The sequence below is a fragment of the Rattus rattus genome, chromosome 11, assembly GCF_011064425.1.
Source record: "Rattus rattus isolate New Zealand chromosome 11, Rrattus_CSIRO_v1, whole genome shotgun sequence".
Taxonomy (NCBI): domain Eukaryota; kingdom Metazoa; phylum Chordata; class Mammalia; order Rodentia; family Muridae; genus Rattus; species Rattus rattus.
In genome coordinates, this window is record NC_046164.1 from 72,313,256 (window position 1) to 72,337,433 (window position 24,178).

Consider the following 24,178-nt stretch of genomic DNA (forward strand, 5'->3'; position numbering starts at 1 on the left):
CGCTTGCCTAGGAAGTGCAAGGCCCTGGGTTCGGTCCCCAGCTCCGAAAAAAAGAACCAAAAAAAAAAAATCTAAAAATAAACTAAATATAAAGCTGGCATTGTGGCACAAGCCTTCAGTCCCAGCACTTGAAAGGCTGAGGCCAGCAGATCCCTATGTGTTCAAGGCCAACCTGGATGACATAGCAAGCTCCAAGCCAGTGTAGACTATGCAGTGAGACCCTGTCTTAAAGCAAAACAATGCCCTCCCCCAAATAACACAACATACACCAAAACTAAAGAAAGAAAAATCAAATGTAGCTTAGTGCTTACCAAGCATGCATGCATGGCCTCCCTCATTCAATCCCCAGCACTGAAAATCAGTATTAGTATCTAAGACAAGAAATATCAGGGCTGGGGAGATGGTTTACTCAGTAAAGTTCTTTCCTTAAAAGCATGATGACTTGAGTGTGATCCCCAGTACCCCTGTTAAAAAAAAACAACAAAAAAAAAAAACCCCAAATATCTGGGTATACCAGTGCAGTTCTAATCACAGTGCTTGTGAAGCAGATACAAGTGGACCCTAGCCTAGCCTAGTCTAGAGGTCCTAAATCAATGAAAACCCCTGTCTCAAAAAGCAAAGGGGATAGTGCCTAAGGAATAATACCTGAGGCTGATTTCTGGCTTCTGTAGAAGCATAGTTGTGCAGGCTTGCCGCACGGGCATACACACACACAGGCACGCACGCGCGCACACACACCATATACTTTCAAACCTCTTACCACAGATCTCTGCATAATCTTCATTTTGTGTGTGTGGGTATTTTGCCTGCATGTATGTCTGTATACTGTGTGCCAGTCTGGTGCCCCTGGAGGGCAGAAAAGGGCATCAGATTCCCTGCAATTGGAGTTAAATTCGTGAGCTGTCATGAGTGCTGGGAACTAACCAGGTGCCTCTAAAGAGCAGCCAGTCCTCTTAACTGCTGAGCCATCTCTCCAGCCCTTCCTCCCTTTTAAGCATGGTGCTGGGGGTTGAATCACAGGCCTTACAAATGCTCTAACATTTAGTTGTGTTTTTAATTTTCCCTTTGAGAGTCTTGCTAGGCAGTCCTTGAACTTGTGATCCTTCTGACTCGGTTCCAAGATTTCAGATTCACATTACCCTACCCATCTCATATGGTTTAATTTCATCTTGTATAAAGATCAATTCATTTAGCCCGTGCTAACTTCAATAGGCACAAAGACTAAAGAGCTATGTTACAAATAGTTATGGCACCAAGAACTTTACTGACATGGGCACAGAACCCAAAAAGGAATGTCAACTTGATTTTCCAGAAGGTGAAAAGAACTCAAAACAGTCTGGGAAAACCACTGAGATACACATTCTCTGTGCTGCTCAAGGGAACAGAGTATTCAGTAGACACAGGAAAGAAATCAGGAGTGTTCTGGGGGGTGGGGTAGGGTGGGATCGGAAGTTTAAATTCAGCCTGAATGACAGTGAGAATTGCTATTAAAAAAAAAAGGAGAGTCAAAAAGAACCTTTACAAAGCTAAATAAAATTGTATGATACTGGTATAGAGGATGTGTGTGCCTCAATGAACAAAACCAAAGAGTCTAAAATAAATACATCTATGAACTATTAATTTTCAACAATGGTATTAAGACTGCTTAAAACAGGGGTTGGGGATTTGGCTCAGTGGTAGGGCGCTTGCCTAGGAAGCACAAGGCCTTGGGTTCGGTCCCCAGCTCTGAAAAAAAGAACCAAAAAAAAAAAAAAAAAAAAAAAAAGACTGCTTAAAACAGAACTGCAGTTCAACAAGATTTAAAACTTTTGGGTTGGAGAGATGGCTCGGTGGTTAAGAGCATTGACTGCTCTTCCAGAGGTCCTGAGTTCAATTCCCAGCAGCCACATGGTGGCTCACAACCATCTGTAATGGGACCTGATGCCCTCTTCTGGTGTGTCCAAAGACAAATAAATAATCTTTAAAAACAAAACAAAACAACTTTTACACACAGAAGGACTATCAAGAAAGTGAAAGGGTGGCTGGAGATGTAATAATAGAGTGCTTGCCTAATATTCAAGAGGACCTGAATGAAAGCAGAGTGGGGGTAGTACACCTGCAGATGTGCATACATATATGTGTGAGTCACAAGAACAATTCAAGGGAGCATTTTAGTCTCCGACCCCAGGATTAGATCTGTAACACTGGCCATTGGCCACTGGCAACTGTTACAGACCCCAATACTGAAGCCTGTGAGAACCTTCACAAGTCAGACTGCTGCCATCTTAAGGGAAACTACAGTGTCAGAGAGTGAAGGAGGAAGACATCCAGTGTCCTTTCTGGCCTCATGCTTGCACAATTACTCTGACCCATTGAGTCATCTTCCCAGCCCTTTTCTTTCTTTCTTTTTTTTTTTTTTTTAATATTTATTTAATGTATATCAGTACACTATAGCTGTCTTCACACACACCAGAAGAGGGCATCAGATCTCATTAGAGATGGTTGTGAGCCACCATGTGGTTGCTGGGAATTGAACTCGGGACCTCAGGCAGAGCAGTCGGTGCTCTTAACCACTGAGCCATCTCTCCAGCCCCCCAGCCCTTTTCTTTCTCTCATTCTCTCCCTTGTTCCCCATCTCTTCTGGTTTCGTTTTGGATAGCATCTCACTGAGCCCAAGACAGCCTCAAACTTAAGGATCCTCTTTCCCCAGCCTCCTCCTGCTGTAAATACAGGCATTTGCGGCAATGCCGGGCTTCCAGTAATTCCTATATGAATGCAGGTCCCGTGTTTGTCCTTCTCCTTTCTCCACTTTGCACTGGAGCCTCACAGAAGCACAGCTTTCTTATTCTACCTTTAGCACTGGTGTAAAACAGTGCTTTGAAAACAGATGATGACATTAACTCAATGTTTCATAATTCAGTTACACATTGATTTTTTGAGATAGGTTCTCACTCAAGCCCTGGGTGGCCTTGAACTCACTATATAAACAGGCTGACCCCAAACTTGCAGCAATCCTCCTGACCCTGCCCTCCAAATGCTGAGACACAGGAATACACCACCATAACGGTCAAGTATAAAACATTCTTTTTTTTTTTTTTTTTGGTTCTTTTTTTCAGAGCTGGGGACCAAACCCAGGGCCTTGTGCTTCCTAGGCAAGCGCTCTACCACTGAGCTAAATCCCTAACCCCTAAAACATTCTTCACAGCCATCCTGTGACCGGTACATTACCATCTTCACTTACAGATAGGAGACTGACGTTCAGAAGGCTCAGTAATTTCTCCAAAGTCATTCAAGTAACAATCTGAGACAGTGGAGTGGGAGGTGAGACCAGACCTAGAATTCTGCCTCTCAAATCAAAGCTCCTCCCTGTTCACACAGTCGTGTGGCTACTGCACAAGTATGAGGTCACATTGAGCAAACGCCTGGCTATATTACTTATCTATTTACTGGGAGACGGCAATGCCAGGGATGAACCGGACCCTGGTGCATGCTAGGCAAGTGCTCTACCACTGAGCTCCACCCATAGCCTTCAGATTTTTTTTTTCTTTTTTTCGGAGCTGGGGACCGAACCCAGGGCCTTGTGCTTGCTAGGCAAGCGCTCTACCACTGAGCTAAATCCCCAACCCCTAGCCTTCAGATTTTTAAAGTGTCTTTTACATGATTTTTCTTTTCTGAGACAGGCTGGCCTGGACTCCATTTTGCACTCAAGACAGAGCTTCAGCCTATGATCCTCTGTCTCAGTGTTCCAGGCTGTGGAGAGCATGGGCTCAGCCAGCAGCCCGCTTCCACCATCCTCATGGGTTTCAGCAAACTGTTTAACCTCTTTACGACTGATTCACTTGACAGGGAGGTGTGGCTCCACACAGTTTCTCAATGACTGTAGAGATAGGGTATAGAAAGCACTAAGAGGGGCTAGAGAGATGGCTCAGCAGTTAAGAGCACTGACTACTCTTCCAGAGGTCCTGAGTTCAATTCCCAGAAACCACATGGTGGCTCACAACCATCTGTAAAGAGATCCCATGCCCTTTTCTGGTGTGTCTGAAGACAGCTACAGTGTACTTATATATAATAAATAAATAAATCTTTAAAAAAAAAAAAAGAAAGCACTAAGAGCAGCATCTGCCACATGAAAAACTCAATGTTAGATACAGTGTTCATTACTGTGTCGTGACAAACCATTGTTTGGAACATACTGGGTAGTCAGATAAGCTGTGTACCACTCTATGCAGTGACAGTTAGGTTACACATCCCATCACAGAGCCAAGTCAAGGTCAGTCTCTTAGCAATCCTGAGAGGCGAGGTTATGGCCTAACGTTAAAGTGAAATTACTTTGGCCCAACACGTATAAACTGACAAATGGCCTCAAGTAACTGAAAACCAAGAATATTTCCAGATAAGTTGGATTTGAATAAGCTACTTAACAAAGTAACTGCATGAGTAAAGATTCAACTGAGTTCTGATTCTAGGTTTAGCAATAACAATAATAATGGTTGGCTTTTTAATTTTTAATTTTGTCTTTTTTGAGAGAGGGTTTATACAGAACTCACTCTGTAGACCAAGCAGGCCCCAAGCTCACAGAGATCCCCCTGCTTCTGCCTCCCAGTGCTGGGATCAAAGGCGTGCACCACCACGCTCGGCCTTAGTAGTGGTTTATGGTTAATTAATACATATGAGTATACCTTGTTCCTGAGGTCAGAAGAGGGTGTCACAGTCCCCATAATAAGCGTTAGGGATGCTTGTGAGCTACAGTATGGTTGCTGGAAAATGAACCTCGGTCCTTTGAAAGAGCAGTCAGTGTTCTTAACTGCTGAGCTATCTCTCCAGCCCCAACAAAGGTATTAACCCGAGGCTGGAGAGATTGGTCAGTGGTTAAAACAGAGTGCTGGAGGCTTTTGCAAAGGAGCTGAGCTCATTGCCCACCCCCATAGTGGGCAGCTCACAACTACCTGTAAGTCCAGTTCTGGGGACCCGATGCCTTCTTCTGGATGGGCTGGGTTTTAGTTCTTGACTTTCCTGCCTCTGTCTCCCAAATGCTGGCATTACATATGTGGATATTCCCAAGGCACTCTCTCCATATATGAAACAAGAAATTCATGTTCATCAGAGCAGGCTCTCCTACCTTAGCCATGGAAGCAGAGGCTAAACAAACTGCAGGATGAGACAGAGCTGGTCTAGAACAGAGGCTTTCTCACAAACATGGCCACTTGTCAAAGAGAAAAAGGTTAGGGGGTACTAGTGCTGAAGAGGTCTCCTAGAAAGAGGAAATGCTGATTGGCTGGGTGGAACATGGCTGCAGCTGGGCAGAGGTCTGTTTCTCGTGTACAGTAAGGAGAAGGCTGCCACGAGTGCTGCACACAATGATAAGCCGTGATGCTTCCCACTGAGCCGTGAAGGTAAGTGAAGGGCAAGCTCTGGGGAGAAACAGGCTTAAGGAACTAAAACACAAAACAAACCAAAAACCCAAACCACAAAACAGCAGCACTGACTTTGAGGTTCTCATTATATTCTCAAAAACAGAAATACCTGAGCCTGGCACGGTAGCCAGGGAGGCAGAGGCAAGTGGGTCTCTAAGTTCAAGACCTGCCTGGCTTACAGACCTAGTTCCATGATAGCCGTGACTACACAGGGAAACCCTGCTTCAAAAAACCAAAGTAAAATATAACACCTTCCTAGTTTTGAACTCTGCGCTTGTTATTCTTGGGCTAATGTGATTTATTCACTGATGAGACATTCCTGTAATAATGCTTGTTTCTATTAACGAGGTTTCAGAGAGTGAGGAGTTGCAACCACATCATAGTGGCTTAAGAGATTTCTCTTGTCCTTTTCTTCCACACTCAGACTATGATCTTTCTGTACCTACATCTGTATGGTGCATGCATGAAGTGTGCAGACTGCATGCCCATGCATGTATGTGTATGCAATGACCAGAGGAGACACTGGGCATTTACCTCTACCACTCTGTGGTGGCTCGAATAGAAATGGTCCCCACAGACTCATGTGTGTGAATGCTTGTCCATAGCAAGTGTCACTATTAGGAGGAATAGCATTGTAGGAGCAGGCATGGCCTTGTTGGAAGAAGTGTATCACTTTGAGGTCTCTCATGCTCAAGTTATGCCCAGTGTGCCACACAGTCCCCTTCTGCTGCCTGCAGATCAAGACTTAGAACTCTCAGCTCCTTCCCCAGCACCGTGGAAAGCACGCTGCCATCTTTTCAACCCCGATGATAATGACTAAACCTCTGAAACCGTAACTCAGCCCAATTAAATGTTATTCTTTGTAAGAGTTGCTGTGGTCATGGTGTCTGTTCACAGCAATCAAACTCTGTACTATATTCTTTAAGACAGGTCTCCCAGAGGGCTAGAGACATGGCTCAGTGGTTAAGATTATTGACTGCTCTTCCAGAGGTCCCAAGTTCAAATCCCAGCAACCACATGGTGGCTCACAACCATCTGTAATGAGATTTGATGCCCTCTTCTGGTGTGTCTGAAGACAGTGACAGTGCACTCATATATAATAAATCTTTGAAGAAAAAAAAGGACAGGGTCTCCCACTGAACCAGAAGTTTACAGTTTATCCTATGATCTTGTTTGATATATTTCTCTTTCTTGAGCATTTTACTAGGTAAAATGGAGCAATAGCAGAAGTTCTTACTATATAAAAAGCACATGTGAAGGTGCATGACCTTTATCAGTCCTTCCTGACATACGAACTCTCTAAAGGACATCTCTTAGGAAGAAAGGTGGAGCCAATTCGGAGAAGGAAGTTGTAATTAGAATAGTTTATATGACAGAGCAGAGGTAAAGCGATGCCAGAAGAAAACCAGACTGATAAAAGAGAAAAGCTACCCTCACGTGGAGGATGGCTCTCGGGTTAGCAGAAAGAGTAAAGACGGCAGAGGGCTGGGACTACGGTTCAGTGCAGAGCACTTGCTAAGCATGTACTTGAGGCCCTAGACTCAATGGCAGGGTGGATATCTGTAAATCTAAGGTCAGCCAGACATACACAGCAATCCCTCGTCTCAAAAAAGGAAGAGAGTGAAATACCAGGACCGTGAAGGGAGGACAAAAATATTTTTGTCTGGTTCCAAGAAATTCCTTTTCCCAAAGTCTGGCATTTAGACAAGTCAGCATTCCCTCAGAGACTTAAGAAGATAGTCCCTACTTGCTAAAAGGCATCATTTTGATCTCTGGCACAAGGAATATATGGCTCCTTCATTCCCTATGCCTGTAGTCTCTGTCAGCGTACCCCATGCCTTGCGCTTGCTGAGGACCTGAGTTCAGTTCACAGCACCTACATCATCAGTGCTTGATCACCTGTAACACTAGCTCCAGAGGGTCTGATACGTCTGGCTTCTTCAGGCACTGCACTCATGGGCAAACCCTTTCCCCACTTACACACATACACCCAACTTAAAAAAAGTGATAAAAATCTAAATATCAGTGGTCTGTACTTACCAACTACCTCAAGTTGAGCAGCCAAGTTTATAGGCTCTGGTTTTAAAAACATGTTCTCACTAATGGGAAAGCTATGTGGTCCTCCTCCTTCTCCTTTTCCTCCTTCTCCTCCTCCTCCCCCACCCCGTCTTTCCTTCCTTTCTGTTCTCAGGCAGAATTTCATGATGTATCTCTAACTGTCCTGGAACTCACTCTGTAGACCAGGGTGGCCTCAAACTCAGAGATCTGCCTGCACCAGTCTCTGAGTGCTAGGATTAAAGATGTGTGACACTTTGTCAGGTGAAAGCTACATTTTATATATCCAGCCTCAAAACCAAAACTCACTTTTATTTGGGAACTTACTCTTCCCTTTATTCCTCAAATGCAGGGTAATGATTCCAAGATCTGTCTCTTCTCAATTCCAGAGTGGAATGTTGTTTTTGAAAGTGACTTTATGGGGTTGGGGATTTAGGTCAGTGGTAGAGCGCTTGCCTAGGAAGGCAAAGGCCCCAGCTCCTGAAAAAAAAAAAAAAAAAAAAAAAAAAAAAGAAAGTGACTTTGTTGTTTTATTACCTTCCCTTTAAAGAGTCCATCCTACAAAGGTTTTACAAAACCCCTCTTTCTCACACAGTTATTCTTTCTCCTTTATTTCAAACATTAAAGATTTGGGTGGGAAAGCTGAAGAGATGGCTCAGTGATTAAGAGACCTTGCTGCCATTCTAGAGGTCTGGACTTCTGGCCACTCCATAATCTGTTGCCATGGTCTTAATTTTTCTTTTCCAAAAACTTCCCACCACTCAGGAGGCAGAAGAGGCATATCTCTCAGTACAAGACCAGCCTTGTCTACATAGTGAGTTCCAAGACAGCCAGGGCTAGGTAGAGAGACCCTATTTCAAAATTAAATACCCAAAAACTTAACGTATTATATTCAGTGCTATGTCTTAGGAGCACTACTTAGAAAACATGAAAAGCTACAATTTTAAATTTTTTTAGTTTTTTTTCATACTTTCTTCCCCCCTGTAACTAATTTATCAAGCATGATTTAGTGCCCCCCCAACCCAATAATAGAAGATTTGTAGTTGTAGGTGTGGTGGCACATGCCTGTGGCCTAGCACTTGGGAGGTGGAAACAGGAGGACCAGGAATGCAAGGCTAGCATGAGACCCTGTCTATATGAAAATGAGCGGACATAAGGTTTTTCAGCCCTTTAAATGCACATTTTTTTTTTTTTTTTTTTTTTTTCCAGAGCTGGGGACTGAACCCAGGGCCTTGCGCTTGCTAGGCAAGCGCTCTACCACTGAGCTAAATCCCCAACCCCTTAAATGCACATTCTAATAGGTCTGATATCCAGCTCAATGAAGTGAGGCTGAGCTCACAGATACTCCTGTCTTCATTATTGATGTTTTGGTCTGTTTCTGATCATGCACATTTGAACTTTCCTTCATGTGGCATTGTATTATTTTATGAACTGTTATTCCAGACTTCCAATTCTTTCAAAATTGCTGTCTAAATAAACAAGCGCAGGCAACAGTTTTATGAATCTTGCTAAAGAAATATTTTAGTCAAAATATACAAATCGCAAGGCAGTCTCTTTAAAAGTATGGGCTTCCATTTCATGTATGCTTGGTGTATAGTTTTGGATTTGCAGTCCTTTCAATGGAACTCTCTATGGCCCTGTGCATGCTGGGTAACCATTCTGTCACTGAGCTACATACTGGGTCCCATGTTGTTCGTTAGTTGTTAAGACTCATTTTTAATTTCTGTATGTTCATGCTAAGGAGATGTGAGTGCTGGTGCTCATGGAGCTGGAAGAGGATGTCAGATCCTATGGGGTTTCTGATGGAGACATACTGGCATCTATCTACACATGGTGTACACTCTGCGTGGTAGACACTCTGCAAACGATGTAAGTGCTGACTAGCTGTAACAGCCATCTCTCTCTTCAGGAGAAAAATAGTCCAACAGAAGCACCTATTCTGAGTCACAGGAGGGGCATTAGATTAGGTGCTGAGGGGCAACCTCAAAGAACCTTTGCTAATGAAGAAGCTCACTTTTGCTAAGATTATTGTCAAACGCCCACCTCTGGTTTCTGTGGGCACCCCATAGCCATGCGCTATCCTTTACTTTCATTTTGAGACAAGTTGTCACTAAATTCCTCAGATTAGACATGAACTTGATGTGTAGCCCAGGTAAGTGTCTCATGATCCTCTATCAGAACAGAGTCTGAGAATGGAGTCATGTGAGAATTGTAAGTGCTTGAGAGAAAACTCCAGAAAATAAGAGTCTTGAGAGCTCAGTTTCTTCAAAGCACAGAACTGCACTTGGAATGTGCTTCTGTGCTCCTCCCAAGAGTAGCAAATGGGAGTGAGAGGACTTCAGCTGTTATCATTCATGGCCTCTATGGAAAAACATGTTTTTGTGACTTGTGGCTTATCCTTGTGATAACACCTTACTCATGTGATTCTTCTCAACCCTCAGAGTATAAATTTTCTGAGTAAATCTGTCTATTGCATGTGACTTTAGTCCACCTCGCTCTCCCAGACTCAGACCACCATCTAGTGTGGTAAACAGCCATCCTGCCTCCCCTTCCTAAGCCAGCCATGCTGCTCCCAGTTTGTACACATTCTTCATCAAGTTAAGCACATTCCACTTGTCTGTCTCTCGCCTTGTATTACTTTCTTTTGTGATAATACTGATGTTTTAAATATCATGCCTCTCCCAACTAGAATTTAAGCATCATGAGGATACAAATTCAAATATTTTGTTCACATGATAAAGTCCAGTATCTAAAAATACTAGTTAATATGCAGTAGGTTTTCAAAAATAAGTATTTGTAAAATTAACAAAAATGTTTATCAAACTTTAAAAAAATTTAAACAGGGTCTTACGTAGACCATGCTGGCTTCAAACTTCCTATATATATATATATATACCCAAGGATGACCTTGAACTTCTGATCCTCCTGCCTCCACTTCTGGAGCTGGGATTACAGACTGGCACTCCCCTACTCAGTATGTTGCATTAGGGATCAAACACAAGGCTTCTGGAATGTTAGGTAAACACACTATCAACTGAGGACATGTTTTAAAAGGACATGGCTCTGCTCCTGTGAGATCTGAGCTCAAATCCTCAGCACACACATTAAAAGCCAACGTGGTTCTGTGTTCCTATAACCCAGCACTGGAGAGCATAGACAGGGGGATCCTCAGAACCAGAGAGTATTGCCAGGAGGATCACTGGCCGGCCAGCCTCCCTTGAAGGTGCAGTAAGAAACCCTCTTTCAGGGTGGCATGACATCCTGTTCTGACTTCCTTATGTATACACATGGGCATACACCGCACACCATGTGTCAGACACACACACACTCTTCTGGGGGATGTTTATTTGTGTATGTGTTTGCCAGCATGTATGTATGTGCCCCAGGTAAGGGTAAGAAGACAGAGCTGTGTATACTATTACTAGATAGAGATGGCCTTAAGCTAGGGGTTGGGAACTGAACTCATGACCTCTGCAAGAGCAACAAGTGCTCTTATCCACTGAGCCATCTATCCAGTCTGGACATAATGTTTTTAAGAAGCATGTCAGGTGGGTTGGGAGGATGGTTCAGAGGTTAGGAATACTTGCTGCTCTTCCAGAAGAGCTGGCCTGAGCTCCCATGGCCCACACTAGCCATCACCCCACTTCTGCCATCAGCCCACTTCTAGAGGCCCTGAAGGTTTCCTGAGCACAGACACAAATAAAAACGAACCCTTTTCTTTTAAAAGACACATCAGGGTTCAATCACTTCTCATACTTAGAATCGCATTAGCTTTCCACTATGATAATGGCCATAAAACTTATTTAGTCGTGTTACTTTCCCTCCCTACACTGTGGCAAGATAAAACAGTCTCCCACTTCTATTCTTGGAGTTGCCCGAGTCACAAGGTAGTCTTGGCAAACCACTCTGTTCTATCTCTCAGTTTACTGAGGCTGCTGGGGAGCTTCAGCTGCCGGCCAAACAGAAAGAGCAAACAGAAAGAGCGCCTCCCTTTCCCTAACTCCAAAAGCCCCAAGTTGTGCAGATGTGGTTTAACGAAGGATACAAATTACTGCAACTGGATTTCCTATATACTGGCTGAGGGGAGTTAGAAGGAAGACGTTTTACTTCTGGGCTGGTAGAAAGGGTGGATTTTACAATATAGCTAAGCGAATCTAATGCTTGAGTAACGTGTTTTTCCACGAAAGATACCCTTTCGGTATTCCTACTATATATGGATACCCCAAACCTCGAATGTTAGTAAAGGAATGTGATGGTCTGGCCCTGGCAAAGTACACTTTAAATATATTGCTTCCAGACAGATAATACTCATTTGTGCCGCCTATGTGGTCTTAAATTCTTCCTGCTTCTGCAATCAGCATCCTCTCTTACAACTGTGCAGTGCTCTAGGGGCTCCTAATCCACCCCACTCCACGATGCCTTCTGACATAATGACTCGGTACTCACACTGATGGAAAAGAAAAGCTCTGGGGATGGAGTCCTGCAGGTCTCACACGGATCTGCTGCTAAGCAAAACCTCTCTGCCACTCTCCACTTGGCTGAGTTCCGCTCTTGGCTCAGGGTTAGTGATCTGGTACGGTCTAGGAGGCTTAGGACCCAGGGGGCGCCTTTCAGCTGAAAAACACCTCGGCTGCAGCAAGCTAGCTGGGAAGCTCCCAGTTCTAAAGAGAGGCTGTTTACCAGAAGAGCATAACAAGGGCCGGTCTGACTGCAAGGCTGGGAACTAGAAGACAAAACTGCTGCCAAGGAGACCCCATTCGGACACTGGCTGTTCAGTCACCTGCAAGCCGGAAGAGGCGAGGATGCTGTTGGCTTGGGTACACACATTTCTTCTCAGCAACATGCTTCTGGCAGAAGCCTATGGATCTGGAGGTGAGATTACATTTTTTTTTCCCTTTCTGCAGCAACTTAATGAAGCAGAATGGCTAAAGCCCCCAGATTTCTCAAATGTGGCCAGGCTGACAGGAAAGGATGATTTTGGCTGCTTTTCGTGCTATCCTACGAAAGCATTCTTCTCTCCTCTCCTTCCTTGCAGCTCCATATTTGCCATTAAGAACAAAGACAAGTAGTCACTTTCTCTTTCCCTCTCCTTTTACACGAGTGGATGGAGCTTGGGAATTCATCTCTTCTACTCCCCAGAGTCCTACCCTTTTAAAGTCCGTTTGTATAGTGTGGCAGGCGCACAGACCTCCCCTCTGCAGCCTCCTCCTGTGGCTCTCTGCTGAGGGGAGTGGGAGCTGAAGAGATGTGGCAGGGTCCCTCAGCTGGAGTCTCTATTGAATCTTTTGCTTCACTGAGTCAAAGGCTTTTGTGGAATTCTCTTGGGAGCCGGTGGTTTCTGTTAAACTAGCAGAAGGTGGCTGTATTCGTGGAGAAGGGAACGTCAGTTTATGTAACATTGACTTCTCAACACTGGGATGACTTCCATGTCTGACTGCCCAGAACTAAACTCGTCATCTCCACAGAAGGACCTCAGCCAGGCTTCCTGCACCTTCAAAGTGGTCCCAAGTCCAGGAGTAACAACCCTTTGCATTTGTGCAGCGATCTCAAGCTTTTTTTTTTTTTTTTTTTTTTTTAAAGCTAAATCTCACTGTTGTTGTCTGTGGACCAGACGCCGCTAGGGGCATGACACAAGCTCTCCACTTTTCTCTGAGGTACCCAGGGCTTTCGCCCACGGAGCCAGAGAGCCGCACTCAGGGTCCCGGGTGGGTTCCTCTTCCTCACAGGCTGCTTCTGGGACAACGGCCACCTGTACCGGGAGGACCAGCCCTCGCCCGCGCCGGGTCTCCGCTGCCTCAACTGGTTGGCCGCGCAAGGCAGCGGCGAGTCGCTCGCCCAGCCCAGTGAGTGAACGCCGGGGGTGACGGGCGGGGTTGGTGGGCGGCGGCCGCGGCCCTTGACGCCTCTTCTCCCCACCTCAGGGCCCGGCAACCACAACTACTGCCGGAACCCGGACCAGGATCCGCGTGGGCCCTGGTGCTACATCAGCAGCGAGACTGGCGTCCCTGAAAAGCGGCCCTGCGAGGACGTGCGTTGCCCAGGTACCCGCCCTGGGACCCCCGGGTAGAGGACGTCAGTCCCGTGCGCCGAGCAGCGCAGCAGCGGTTACACCCGCGGCGCACGTGCGGCTGCTCGACGCCGGTCCCGCCCCGTTCCACCCCCGCGCCGTCCAATTGGTCAGAGCTATCTCCAGGCCGCGGAGCCCAAAGCCCATTGGCCGCCGCAGCATTCGGAGTGAGCTCATCCTCTGCGAGCACTTGTAAACAACGGTGGGAGGCAGCTCGCTCGTTCCGCAGAGCGCTCCAGACCAGCCTTTACTGTGTGTAGCGTCCCCAGCTCACAGTCTCAGGGAAGAAGCTGTGTGAGGGACCTGAGTCACCCAGAAGTTTGACCACCTGCCAAAGGCAATGGGTGTGTTGTGATTTGAATTCAAAGCTTTTAGACTTAAGAAAACTAAGACAATTCTCTAGGATTAAATTAAGACAGTTCTCAAGGCTAAGCCCTTAACATTGGGATTGGCAGGAATCTTGCACTCAGTGTGGGTTGTCTCCTGCTGTGAAGACCCGCGTGCAGTCACTGGAGAAACCCTCTGGCAAGCCCAGCTGGGTGTTGGAAGATTGCAAGGACTTGAAGAGACAAGTGGGAGGCAGGAGAGAGGCTATTGTTTCTTGAGACCATTTCCTCAGATTTGCCTTGTAACATCCCAACCACAGTGCAACCCTTTCAGACTTGATTTTGCCTCTAGGGCAGGAGAGGTTTTTTTTTTTTTCCCTTTCTGTGTTTGTGATAGGATCTCACTTTGTAGCCCCGGCTTGCATGACTGGCTGGGATTCACGGAAATGCTTAATTCAGGTGTTCGCCAGGGCAGGATTTGATAACAGTTTAGGGGAGCATTTTAGGGCGGACCCTTCCTGTAACATCCCCAACAGTCAGGTCAGGTCAGGTCAGGTTTGACTGTAGAATGCACTTAGGGGAGTCCTTGATGAGACCTGTTTCTCACCTCACCTCCACCAGAGACCACTTCCCAAGCATCACCACCACCGTCCTCTACAACGGAGCTGGAAGAGAAGTTTGGTGCGCCCGGTGACAAAGAGACACAGGTGTTCCCTCCTGCTAACGCCCTGCCAGCCAGGAGTGAGGCAGCAGAGGTGCAGCCAGTGATCGGGATCAGTCAGCGTGTGAGGATGAACTCCAAGGAAAAAAAAGACCTGGGAACTCTGGGTATGGCTGCGTGTGTCAGAATTCGTCAGATGATGTCATTTGCTGCTGGTCCAGGGGGTGTGGCTAACGGGACCTCGTGTCCTGTCGTTTGCAGGCTACGTGCTGGGCGTTACTATGACGGTAATTATCATCGCTATTGGAGTTGGCATCGTCTTGGGCTACACTTACAAGAGGTGGGTAGTTTCTTTTCCCAACTCCCATGAAATAGGGCTGAGGAAGAGATACAGTATCAGACCATCTTCTTGGTGTCTTTCAAAAGGAAGTACGGTATTGAAGGAATCAAAACCAGCTCAAGAGTAGAGATTTGGCCTTCGTCACTGCCTGGTGATCTTGGTCTCTCAGGTTAAGGGCTTGGATACTGATTCCTCCCATCCCCCCCCCCCCAGACAAGGTCTCCATCTGTAGCCCTGACTGACCTTGAAGGGGTAGTCTCTTACTCATCATCCTGCCTCAACCCCTTGAGGAATGGGATTTCTGAGCCCTCCTCATCATGCTCTGAAGGAAGAGAGATTCATTTTGTTGAGTTTTTTTTTTTTTTTTTTTTTTTTTTTTCCGGAGCTGGGGACCAACCCAAGGCTCTACCACTGAGCTAAATCCCCAACCCCGAGGTTTTTTTTTTTTTAAAGATTTATTTATTTTATTTATATGAGTACACTGTCACTGTGTTCACATACGCCAGAAGAGGGTGTCAGATCCCATTACAGATGGTTGTGAGCCTATGTGGTTGCTGGGATTTGAACTCAGGATCTCTGGAAGAGCAGTCAGTGCTCTTAACCACTGAGCCATCTCCCCAGCCCCATTTTGTTGAGTTTTGAAATTCTGTTCCTAAGATAGGTGTCCTGCTTCATACATACTCTAATCCCAGAACTCAGGAGACTGAGGCAGGAGGTCTACAAGTTTGCAAACAGAGGCTCTGCTTCCAAAAGACCAAAAGAAAAACAAGTAACACCTCAATAAAAGCAAGACATGATCTTTAATCTGAGCAGACAGGTGGTGAGTTACCGCCATCTGTAAGACAGAGTGAGACCACTTGTCAAAACATTCCACTGTTAGGAAAGGTTCCTAGCCCCTGGTCTTTTGTATCAGTGGGGTGTCCTCTAGGGTAGGGAGAAGAAAAGAAATGATTAGGGAAAAGGCGGCTCCTTACCGGATATGAAAGTGCAAGAGACTGCTTGGGAAGCAAGGACAAACTTGCAGGCCTGTGGGACAAGTCTGTCACAATCGGTGACGTGCGGCTCTAAGAATCAAAACCATTGTTACAACACCGAGTGTTCTCGGACAAAATCCGGCATGAGTTCCAGCCCCACGAACCAGCTGTATTGCTCTGACGGGAGAAGCCTCCCTGTAAGAGAAGTGGTACAGTGGGCTTGGTTGTCCAGCAGTGGGAGCCGTGTCTGAAGTGTGTTGAATTCTCTCAGCCATTGTTTTCTTTTTTTTTTTTTTAAAGATTTATTTATTTAATGTATATGAGCACACTGTTGCTCTCTTCAGACACACCAGAAGAGAGCATCACATCCCATTACAGATGGTTGTGAGCCGCCATGTGGTTGCTGGGATTTGAACTCAGGACCTCTGGAAGTGCTCTTAACCTCTGAGCCATCTCTCCAGCCTTCAGCCATTGTTTTCTAAACCGGAGGTGTTCTTAGAGGTTTTGGAGCCAGCCACATTGCAGATGGAAAGGGGCAGGCGAGGCTTTGCTACAGAGGTGGCATGCTCTCATGGCCTTGAACTCTTACTGTTGTTGTTGTTGGAGGTTGGGGTTTTGTTGTTTTGATCCTGTAACTCTGGCTGTCACGGATCTCTCTAGACAGACCAGTCTGGCATTGAATTCAGAGAAATGCCTGCCTCTGCCTCCTGATTGCTAGGATTAAAGTGTTAAATCACCAAGCCTGGCTTCTTGAAGTCTGAAGTCTGAATCCTGCTCCCTTCTCCCGAGGGCTGAGATTACGCTCCCGATCACTCTTAGAAGATAAAACTGGTGTTCTTTCCAGTTCTCAGATGAGGAAACTCGAGGCAAGAGAATAGGCGCTCTGCCCGTGGTTACAGGTTCAGAATATGGTGGAACAGGTTGTCGTCCGTCCGTGTGGCGCAGTGGGGCGGGTTGCTTCTTGTTACCAGTCCAGAGCGTCCCTGCGGGGGCGGGGGTGTGTGGCTGGTGGCTGCTGAGCTTTGGTGTGTGGGCCACAGCGAGCGATCCATGAACAGTCGCTGGTGTGCTTGTCCAGAGGATGTGAGTACCTGACCACTTAGCTTTTCTGAGCCTCGGTTTATCCATCAGGTGGGGAGTTAGGGATGACAACGGCAGCGCTGTTTCTGAAAAGGGCACTGGGCTTGTACTCCTTTCCATCCCAGCCCTACCATTTGCATGAACAGGTGATTTTACGGGTGTCTCTGATTCCCCATGAGTCAAGGGAGCAGAGAGGTTCCGAAATTGACCTGAGAGAGAGCATCCTAACTCCCAGACTGAGGTCGTGGTCCTCAGAAGCATCGATGACTTGCAGGTCCAGGGACACCTACTTGTTCATGTAGAAACTCTGAAGAAAACAGTATAGCTGCTCTCTGCCTGTGCAGTCCACTGACCCATACCATGCTGGACTGAGCCCTGAGATTTTCCCATGTTCCTCAGCCTCTGGACAGCCTTTGGCTGCCTTCCAATCTTATGACAGTTTCCAGAGCTTCGGAAGCATGTACTAACTGCTCTTAATCCAGGCTCAGCAGGGGCCAGGTGCAGAGGCCAGCAGGCCTTTTTCTTTTAGTTTTACTTTTTTTAGGCTGTCATGGGGCTCCCATGTGACCTTGAGGGAACTTTGCTGTACACACAGGGGGAAGGCACTAAGTCACCAGACTCCCTGTCACTAACCTCCGGACCACCCCTTTCCTTAGCAAACAGGCTCTGAGAACAACCTGTACAACAGGAAACCGCATGTGGGCTAGAAGCAAGCTCCGAGCCTCCCCCTCTCCCCACCCGTAGGGAACAGTCAGTCGTCAGGGCAAGGGCTGTAAGCTCAATGCCATTTCAGACCACCCTGCTTGGTAGGTATCATGCCTGCTAAATGTGGACGTTTCCCCTGCACAAACATCGTACGTAAGCAGTGGGACAGTAATCAGATGCTAATCACAGGCCCATTGTTGGTTTCATGCTTCCTTGATAAGTCAGGCCCTGCTGTATGCGTTCCTCAGACGACTTTTTTTACCCAGTTCATCACCAGCCTTGAAGCTCTCTTCCCAATGAGGAGCTGAGACCTAGAAGAGTTAAACTATATCATTTCTTGGTACCCAGTCTAGACCGTATGTATTTGTGTGAGTGTTTCTTGGTTTGTTTTCAGATAGGTTCTTACTCTTTAGCCCAGGCTGGCCTGAAACTAGCTATCTATTTATGTGTGGGTTTTGCCTGCCTGTATGTCTGTGCACCCTGTCCTCAAAAGCCTGCGAAGGCATTGGACCCTCTGGAACTGGACTTACGGATGGTTGTGAATCACCATGTGGGTGCTGGGGTTCCAGTCTGGCTCCTCTGAAGGAGCAGCTAGTGTTCTTAGGCTACTGAGCCATTTCTTCGGCCTCGTTAAACTTTACTTTGTTTGTGTGGGTGTTTTTCTCGCTTGTAGGTCTGCACTGCGGGCATACCCAGAGGGTTGTGAGCTGCCATGTGGGGGCTGGGAATCAAACCTGGGTCCTCTCAAAGAGCAGCCAGTGCTCTTAACTGCCGAGCCATCTCTTGAGCCGTGGCCAGGAATTCTTGATCTTTATACCTCAGACTTCTCGAGTGCTGGGATTTACAGGCATGAGGCACGAGCCAGCATGGCTGGCTGGACAGGGAGATATATCTAAATACCGTCAGTTACCTCTAGAGCGCCTGACAGAACCCGGTAGCCTCATCTAAATTTAAACTACACAGGGCAATAGAAAAGTCTCAAAGAATGACTTTGTTTAGAAATTTAAAAAACGAACAACCCAAGATCTTACTCCAGAATCCCCTCCAATTGTTGATGCCACGCATTAGGCTCACTGTTAACCTTTAATGGGCCTCCCGCTTCCCATTAGGTCGGCTGTGAGCACTGACATTTCTTTAGAGGACACTATGGCTTGGTTTAACTCCTAGCCCTCTCTTGCTAGGACCAATGGTTTAACACTACTCCCGCCTTCCCTCCCTCCCTCCCTCATTCTCTTTCCTTTCCTCTCCCTTCCTCCCTCTCTCCCCTTCCTCCCCCTCTCCTTCTTTCCTTTCCTGTCCCCCCTTCTCTTCCTCCCTCCCTCTTCCCTTCCTCCTCTCTCCCCTCCCTCTCTCTTTCCCTTCTCTCTCCCTTTCTCCTCTGTCCGTCCCCCCCCCGCAGCCTTCTCTGGTCTGAGGTGATAGCGGGCACGTGGGCGTCCTGTGAGGTAGAATCAGTGTACGTACACTTGGGGATTCGCCTGTGCGCCTGTACAGTAACCGCCTTGGAAAACTTGCCCAGAGCAGCAGCAGAGTTGCACTGCGTGGCTTCTGGTTTGGAATCAGCCGCAGAGGCCTCTGTTTCCACAGAGGCAGGTAGCAGCAGCTCTGGTTCTTCACCCCTCTTCTCTCTGGTGAGCCCAGCTTGCATGAAGACCCAGAGCAATCAGTAATTCCTGCAAGTCTTGAACTCTGTAGTGCCCCAGGGTTTGACTGATGGAGCTTCCCAGGGTTCGGAAGGGTGGGTTTCCCAAGGCTTCCTCCTGGAAAGAAGAGCTAGAGGTGGGGGTGGACGGGGACTCAATCAGGCTGGGGCCTTTGTCCTGGTAACTTAGGCCAGGAGGTGCAGCCAGGCCTTTGGCTGTGCCTGCTCCCTGGCCCTGCTGAGTGCTGTTTTAGCTCTGCAGGGAGCTCTTAGTCTGATAAAAAGGGAGGGAAAACAGTAAGGCAACACCATTCCACCCCCTTGGGAGAGAAGCTGAGTCAGTGAGTAAGCCTTTGTTCTGTCTTGGCTGCCAGACAACAGCCAGACTGTCCCCTGCCCCCACAGCAGTGGGAGGGTGCTGGGCTGCCTAATGGTCATTTTGGCCTGGCAGCCTCAGCCACTGCATCTCCGGGATTCCTAGGCAGGGCTTGCCCCAGGCACGTGGGGTCAGGCATTCATCCAGGCTCCTGGATGGATGAGGCCCATCCAGACTACTGCTTCCTTTACCCTTGGTTGCTCTTCCAGCCCGCTACTAATACAAACTGATTTGGCCCCTATATAGACTGTGTGTGGTGAAGCCTGCCTTACCAGCTGCTCAGCAGGATACAGACGCATGCTCCATAGGGGAGGGAGTAGGGCAAAGCCAGGCTTCTGCATGTAGGAAATAGGGAGAAGTGAGGGCAGGGGTGTGTGGGGCGTGGCACCCATCGAAGGGGCAGCTAATCAATGCTTCTCTTCCTGGATGGTGGGACACTTCTGGTGCCTTGGTAGGTATTCTGGAAGCGGTGGGTTCCCGGCTTGCTTTCTTCCTCCAGTCTTCTGGTAGATTTTGAATTTTAGCCTCTGTTAAAAGATGTCCCCTACACAGGGTTTCTAAGTGTAGTCTTGGCTGTCCTGGACCTCATTCTAGATCAGGCTGGCTTTGAACTCACAGAGATCCTCCTGCCTCTGCCTCCTGAGTGCTGGGATTTAAGGCCTGCGCCTCCACCACCTGGCTTAAATGCATTATTTTTGTGAACCACTGCTAGCTGGGGAGGAGGGTCCCTTACTAAAATTAAACCCAGACCTTCTAGATTTTTGCCTCCATGAGCCTTCTTGAAGAACATGGCTTTATATTGTACAGAGAGGTGTTTCCTTCTGTATGGCAGTCAACCATAACTGATGGATGACTGCAGCTATGAGTAAGGGGCTGCTTATTCCAGAAGACCCTCTCTCTGTGAATAGTGTACCAGGTGGGAGTTAATATCCAGCAAAGGTGCTAACAGGAAGCACAGGCTAGGCCTGGGCTTCCATGTTGAGAAACGCGGTTGTCCTGGTCACCGGGTGGGTACCACAGGAGGATGAGTTTATCAGTCTCCTGTGACCTTCCAATGGGAAGGTTGTTTTAAACAAACAAACAGCATTTTATTTCAGTTGCACTGGGCAGGTCTAGGCAAGGCAGGGAGCAGAAAGGGGTCCCCACGGCATTGCCGGGAATGAGCAGAGCCATCTTGGAGATGCAGTGATTGGTTGGTTGACTGGTTTGGAAGACTTCTTGCTATTGTTGCTCTCGGGGTCCACATATCTGTCACATTCTCCAGCACCTCCTTGCAGTGGTGGCTGAAGTCCTTCCCCTGGCCTGGGAACTTGTTGTTGCAACAGTTGATGAACACCAGTGTTCTTGAGTGACTTCACGACCTGTGCCGACCTCATCTTCCCGCTTCTGCAGTCATCTGGCTCTTGGGTTTGTTGAGTGGAGGTTTCACTAGAAGATCGCTCCCGCCCGCACTGCATTGCTCCAGCCTCCACTCCTGAGACCTGTGTGGTTTTAGTCACCGACTTGGCTCCTGTCACCTTCTGAGAGCACTTCCCTGAGCTGAGCCCAAGTTGTTGGTTTCAAAGGATATGCCCTAGGTTGGGTAACTGGCTCTGGCGTGCAGTCTGTTGGACATAGTGCAGGGGGCAGGGTTCCAGTGGGAAAGGCCCACATGTGGGGTTAGAAGACCTAGGCTTGAATCCCTGTACCACCATGCCGTAGGGGCTGACTCGGGTCACAGCTTCTCTTAAGAGCAGCCAGAGCCGGGGTTGGGGATTTAGCTCAGTGGTAGAGCGCTTGCCTAGCGAGCGCAAGGCCCTGGGTTCGGTCCCCAGCTCCGAAAAAAAAAAACAAAAACAACAACAAAAAAAATAAAGAGCAGCCAGAGCCCAATGGACTTGTTGGAGTCTATCTTGTAACCTTGGAGCATTTCTTAAACGCTCTGGGCTGGGCATTTTTTTTTAAACTTTAAAAAAGGATTATTTATCTCATTTGTATGAGTACACTATAGCAGCTGTCTTCAGACACACCAGAAGAGGATATCGGATCCCATTACAGTGAGCCACCATGTAGTTGCTGGGAATTGAACTCAGGACCTCTGGAAGAGCAGTCAGTGCTCTTAACCACTGAGCCATCTCTCCAGCCATCCACCCACCCAGCTTTTTTGGTTAATAAAGTAACTATATCTTAGGGCTGAACAGAGACTGAAGTGAGACCTCTCTCTCTCTCTCTCTCTTCTCCACACGTGCGCACGCGCGCGCGCGCGCGCACACACACGTGAGATGTTACTTGAGACTTTACTCTTTGGGACTCAGGTTGTCAGGCTTGGTGGTTGGTGCCTTCCCTTGCTGAGCCATCTCACCAGTCCAGGAAGGCAGGTCTTGTAACGGGATGGTCTGGTTCATTTTTTGGACATGTGCATTGATGGGGATGAAGCTGGAACAGTGCTTTGGGTCTCTGGGACCCCTGGGCTGAAAGCAAAGCCCTGTCTTACCTCGTTTCTGTCTTGTACATTGTCCCCACTGAGTCCCATGCAGCAGGCACCCAAGACAGAGCAGCCAGCAGAGACGAGTGGCAGCCCGGTAGGATGGCCAGCCAACGTCTTTGTCCTGGGCTGGTTTAGTCCTGGCTTGGTCAGGTGATCACTGTGACCCGGTGAGCATCTGCTCAGACTTCAGGAAGGCTAACGGAGCAAAGCCATGCTAGAAGCATAACCTGAGTGTTTTCTTTTCCTGACAGAGGGAAGGACTTGAAAGAGCAACATGAGCAGAAAGTGTGTGAGAGGGAGATGCAACGAATCACCCTGCCCCTGTCTGCCTTCACCAACCCCACCTGTGAGATCATGGACGAAAAGACCATCATCGTGCACAGCAACCAGACTCCTGCTGATGTGCAGGAGGGCAGCACCCTCCTCACTGACCAGGCTGGCACCCCTGGGGCCTGAGCCCCTGCAGTGGGCAGGTGCCCACATAGACACTGGTACAGGACAAGCCACCCTCCTGCAGTTGGGAGGAGCTACATTTCGTGTTGTGGTTAAAACCTTATCCCATTTTTCTTTCAGGGGGAATGTGACTCCTCATGACACAAGAAGCAGCAGGTAGCATCAAGGGCCAGGCTGGGGAGGCTGGGTAGGGTCCTATCAATGCTCCTTTTCTATCCCTTAGAGCAGGATTTGCCTGCGGAGAGAGACTGGCACAGCGGCCACAGTGGTGCTGTGGCAAATAAGGGCTTCCACATTGCCTGGGCCAGGGAGAGACAGGGAGCTCGCTAAGGCTCCTCTGTGCTGTAAACTGAAGGTGGTCTCAGTCTCTGCCTTTCCCATCCAGGAACTTGAGTGGCATATACTGTTATTCATAGTTAAGGTCAAGCATTAAAAAAACAAAACTATATATTTACATATATATTCATGTGAATATATAGATGTATATGAATGAATGAAGTATTTGGCTAGAAGTCCCTTCTGACTTCTAAGAACCAGAGATGAATTTGTATAAAAGCTAGAATTTTGGGCTGCAAGTGGGTTCTAATGGGGACTGCTGGGCACGCCCCACTTGCTGGCAGCGATGTGCCTTGACAACTGTGGGCTGGTCCTGGGCCCAAGGGTCCCTTCCTGTTTTGTAAGGAAAGGGAAGAATTGCACTAAACCTTCCACTTAGGTGAAGGGCCCACTTCTGCCTTCAGCCTCACGCAGTAGATCTGAATATCCAGACTTGTCTTTTCGGGATGGATTGAGGAACCTCTCCACTTTGTGTTGATAAGAATATAGCCAGCCGACCCTGGGAATTACGTACTTCAGGGTCTTGTGACCTGCATCTGCAAGGTGAGCCTCAAGACTAAGCCAGAGGCTGGGTAACAAAGGCACGGTGGGTGGGGCTGGCTTTGTAGTCCAACCTGGCTTGCAGGCAGCCCTACGGCCTGGGACAGCTCCTTCCACAGGGCTAAGGTTGTAACTGGTACAAAACAATCACTGAAACACTGGGAAGGACCCAAAGGGTTTTCCAGAGAGGGAAAAGCAGCTTCTGAGTGTCCTGCAGAGAGCGCCCAGTCTCCTGGCCTTGGCAGTGTCTCCGCCAGGAGCCCCTCTACTCCTGACACTGAGAGCAGGCCTCACCAGGCTGCTCTCTAGAGCCATTTGTTGAGGGGGCCTGGACCTCAGGGTTCCCACGGTGGTGCCGACTGTGGGAGAGAACTGAACAACTTCCTACTTTCCTATGAAAGTATTTCTCTGTATGTTTTATATACCTCATTCTGACACCTGTGTATGAACTGTGGCAAATTGCTCTGCATTAGACTTATATAAATACAATCATGATTTTACCTGGCATGTTTCTGTGGTGCTAGAAATGGCCCCCAAACACCTCGTTTGTACCTCTCTGCCTTCTCAGTCATGATGGCCCAGTCCCTGGGAGGTATTGATAGCTGAACTGCTTGAAACCGAATGTCAAGGTCACCATGACTACTTAGAGTTGAAGCCACAAGGAGTTGCTGCTCCCTTAAGTCTTCTCCCCTTCAGTTCCTTTCCAAGGTAGAGCATCAAGGTGCTAGGATGACCCCTCACAGCCTCTGTCAGGGGTCAGGGA

The 24,178-nt window shown here is 47.7% G+C and overlaps 1 protein-coding gene and 1 long non-coding RNA gene across 2 annotated transcripts in view; one reads left to right on the top strand and one right to left on the bottom strand.

Moving 5' to 3' along the window:
• Positions 1 to 11,975, bottom strand: part of LOC116912854 — a 42,342-nt gene extending 30,367 nt beyond the window's left edge. Inside the window, exon 1 of the long non-coding RNA XR_004389484.1 lies at positions 11,895 to 11,975. This is a non-coding gene — a long non-coding RNA (uncharacterized LOC116912854). The remainder of the gene's footprint in view (positions 1 to 11,894) is intronic.
• Pik3ip1 (phosphoinositide-3-kinase interacting protein 1) lies at positions 11,587 to 23,922 on the top strand. Its single transcript, XM_032917069.1, has 6 exons — positions 11,587 to 12,320; positions 13,175 to 13,291; positions 13,370 to 13,489; positions 14,463 to 14,669; positions 14,764 to 14,842; positions 22,338 to 23,922. The coding sequence occupies exons 1-6, from the start codon at positions 12,251 to 12,253 to the stop codon at positions 22,540 to 22,542; spliced, it is 798 nt and encodes a 265-aa protein (XP_032772960.1). The 5' UTR covers positions 11,587 to 12,250; the 3' UTR covers positions 22,543 to 23,922.
• Positions 23,923 to 24,178: the final 256 nt, after the last annotated feature.

Bases quoted from the DNA above. Each gene is read 5' to 3' on its own strand.
- Pik3ip1 (XM_032917069.1), top strand. From the start codon at position 12,251: ATGCTGTTGGCTTGGGTACACACATTTCTTCTCAGCAACATGCTTCTG. The intron at 13,490-14,462 runs GTACCCGCCCTG...CACCTCCACCAG, and splicing joins CGAGGACGTGCGTTGCCCAG to AGACCACTTCCCAAGCATCA. The intron at 14,843-22,337 runs GTGGGTAGTTTC...TTTTCCTGACAG, and splicing joins TTGGGCTACACTTACAAGAG to AGGGAAGGACTTGAAAGAGC.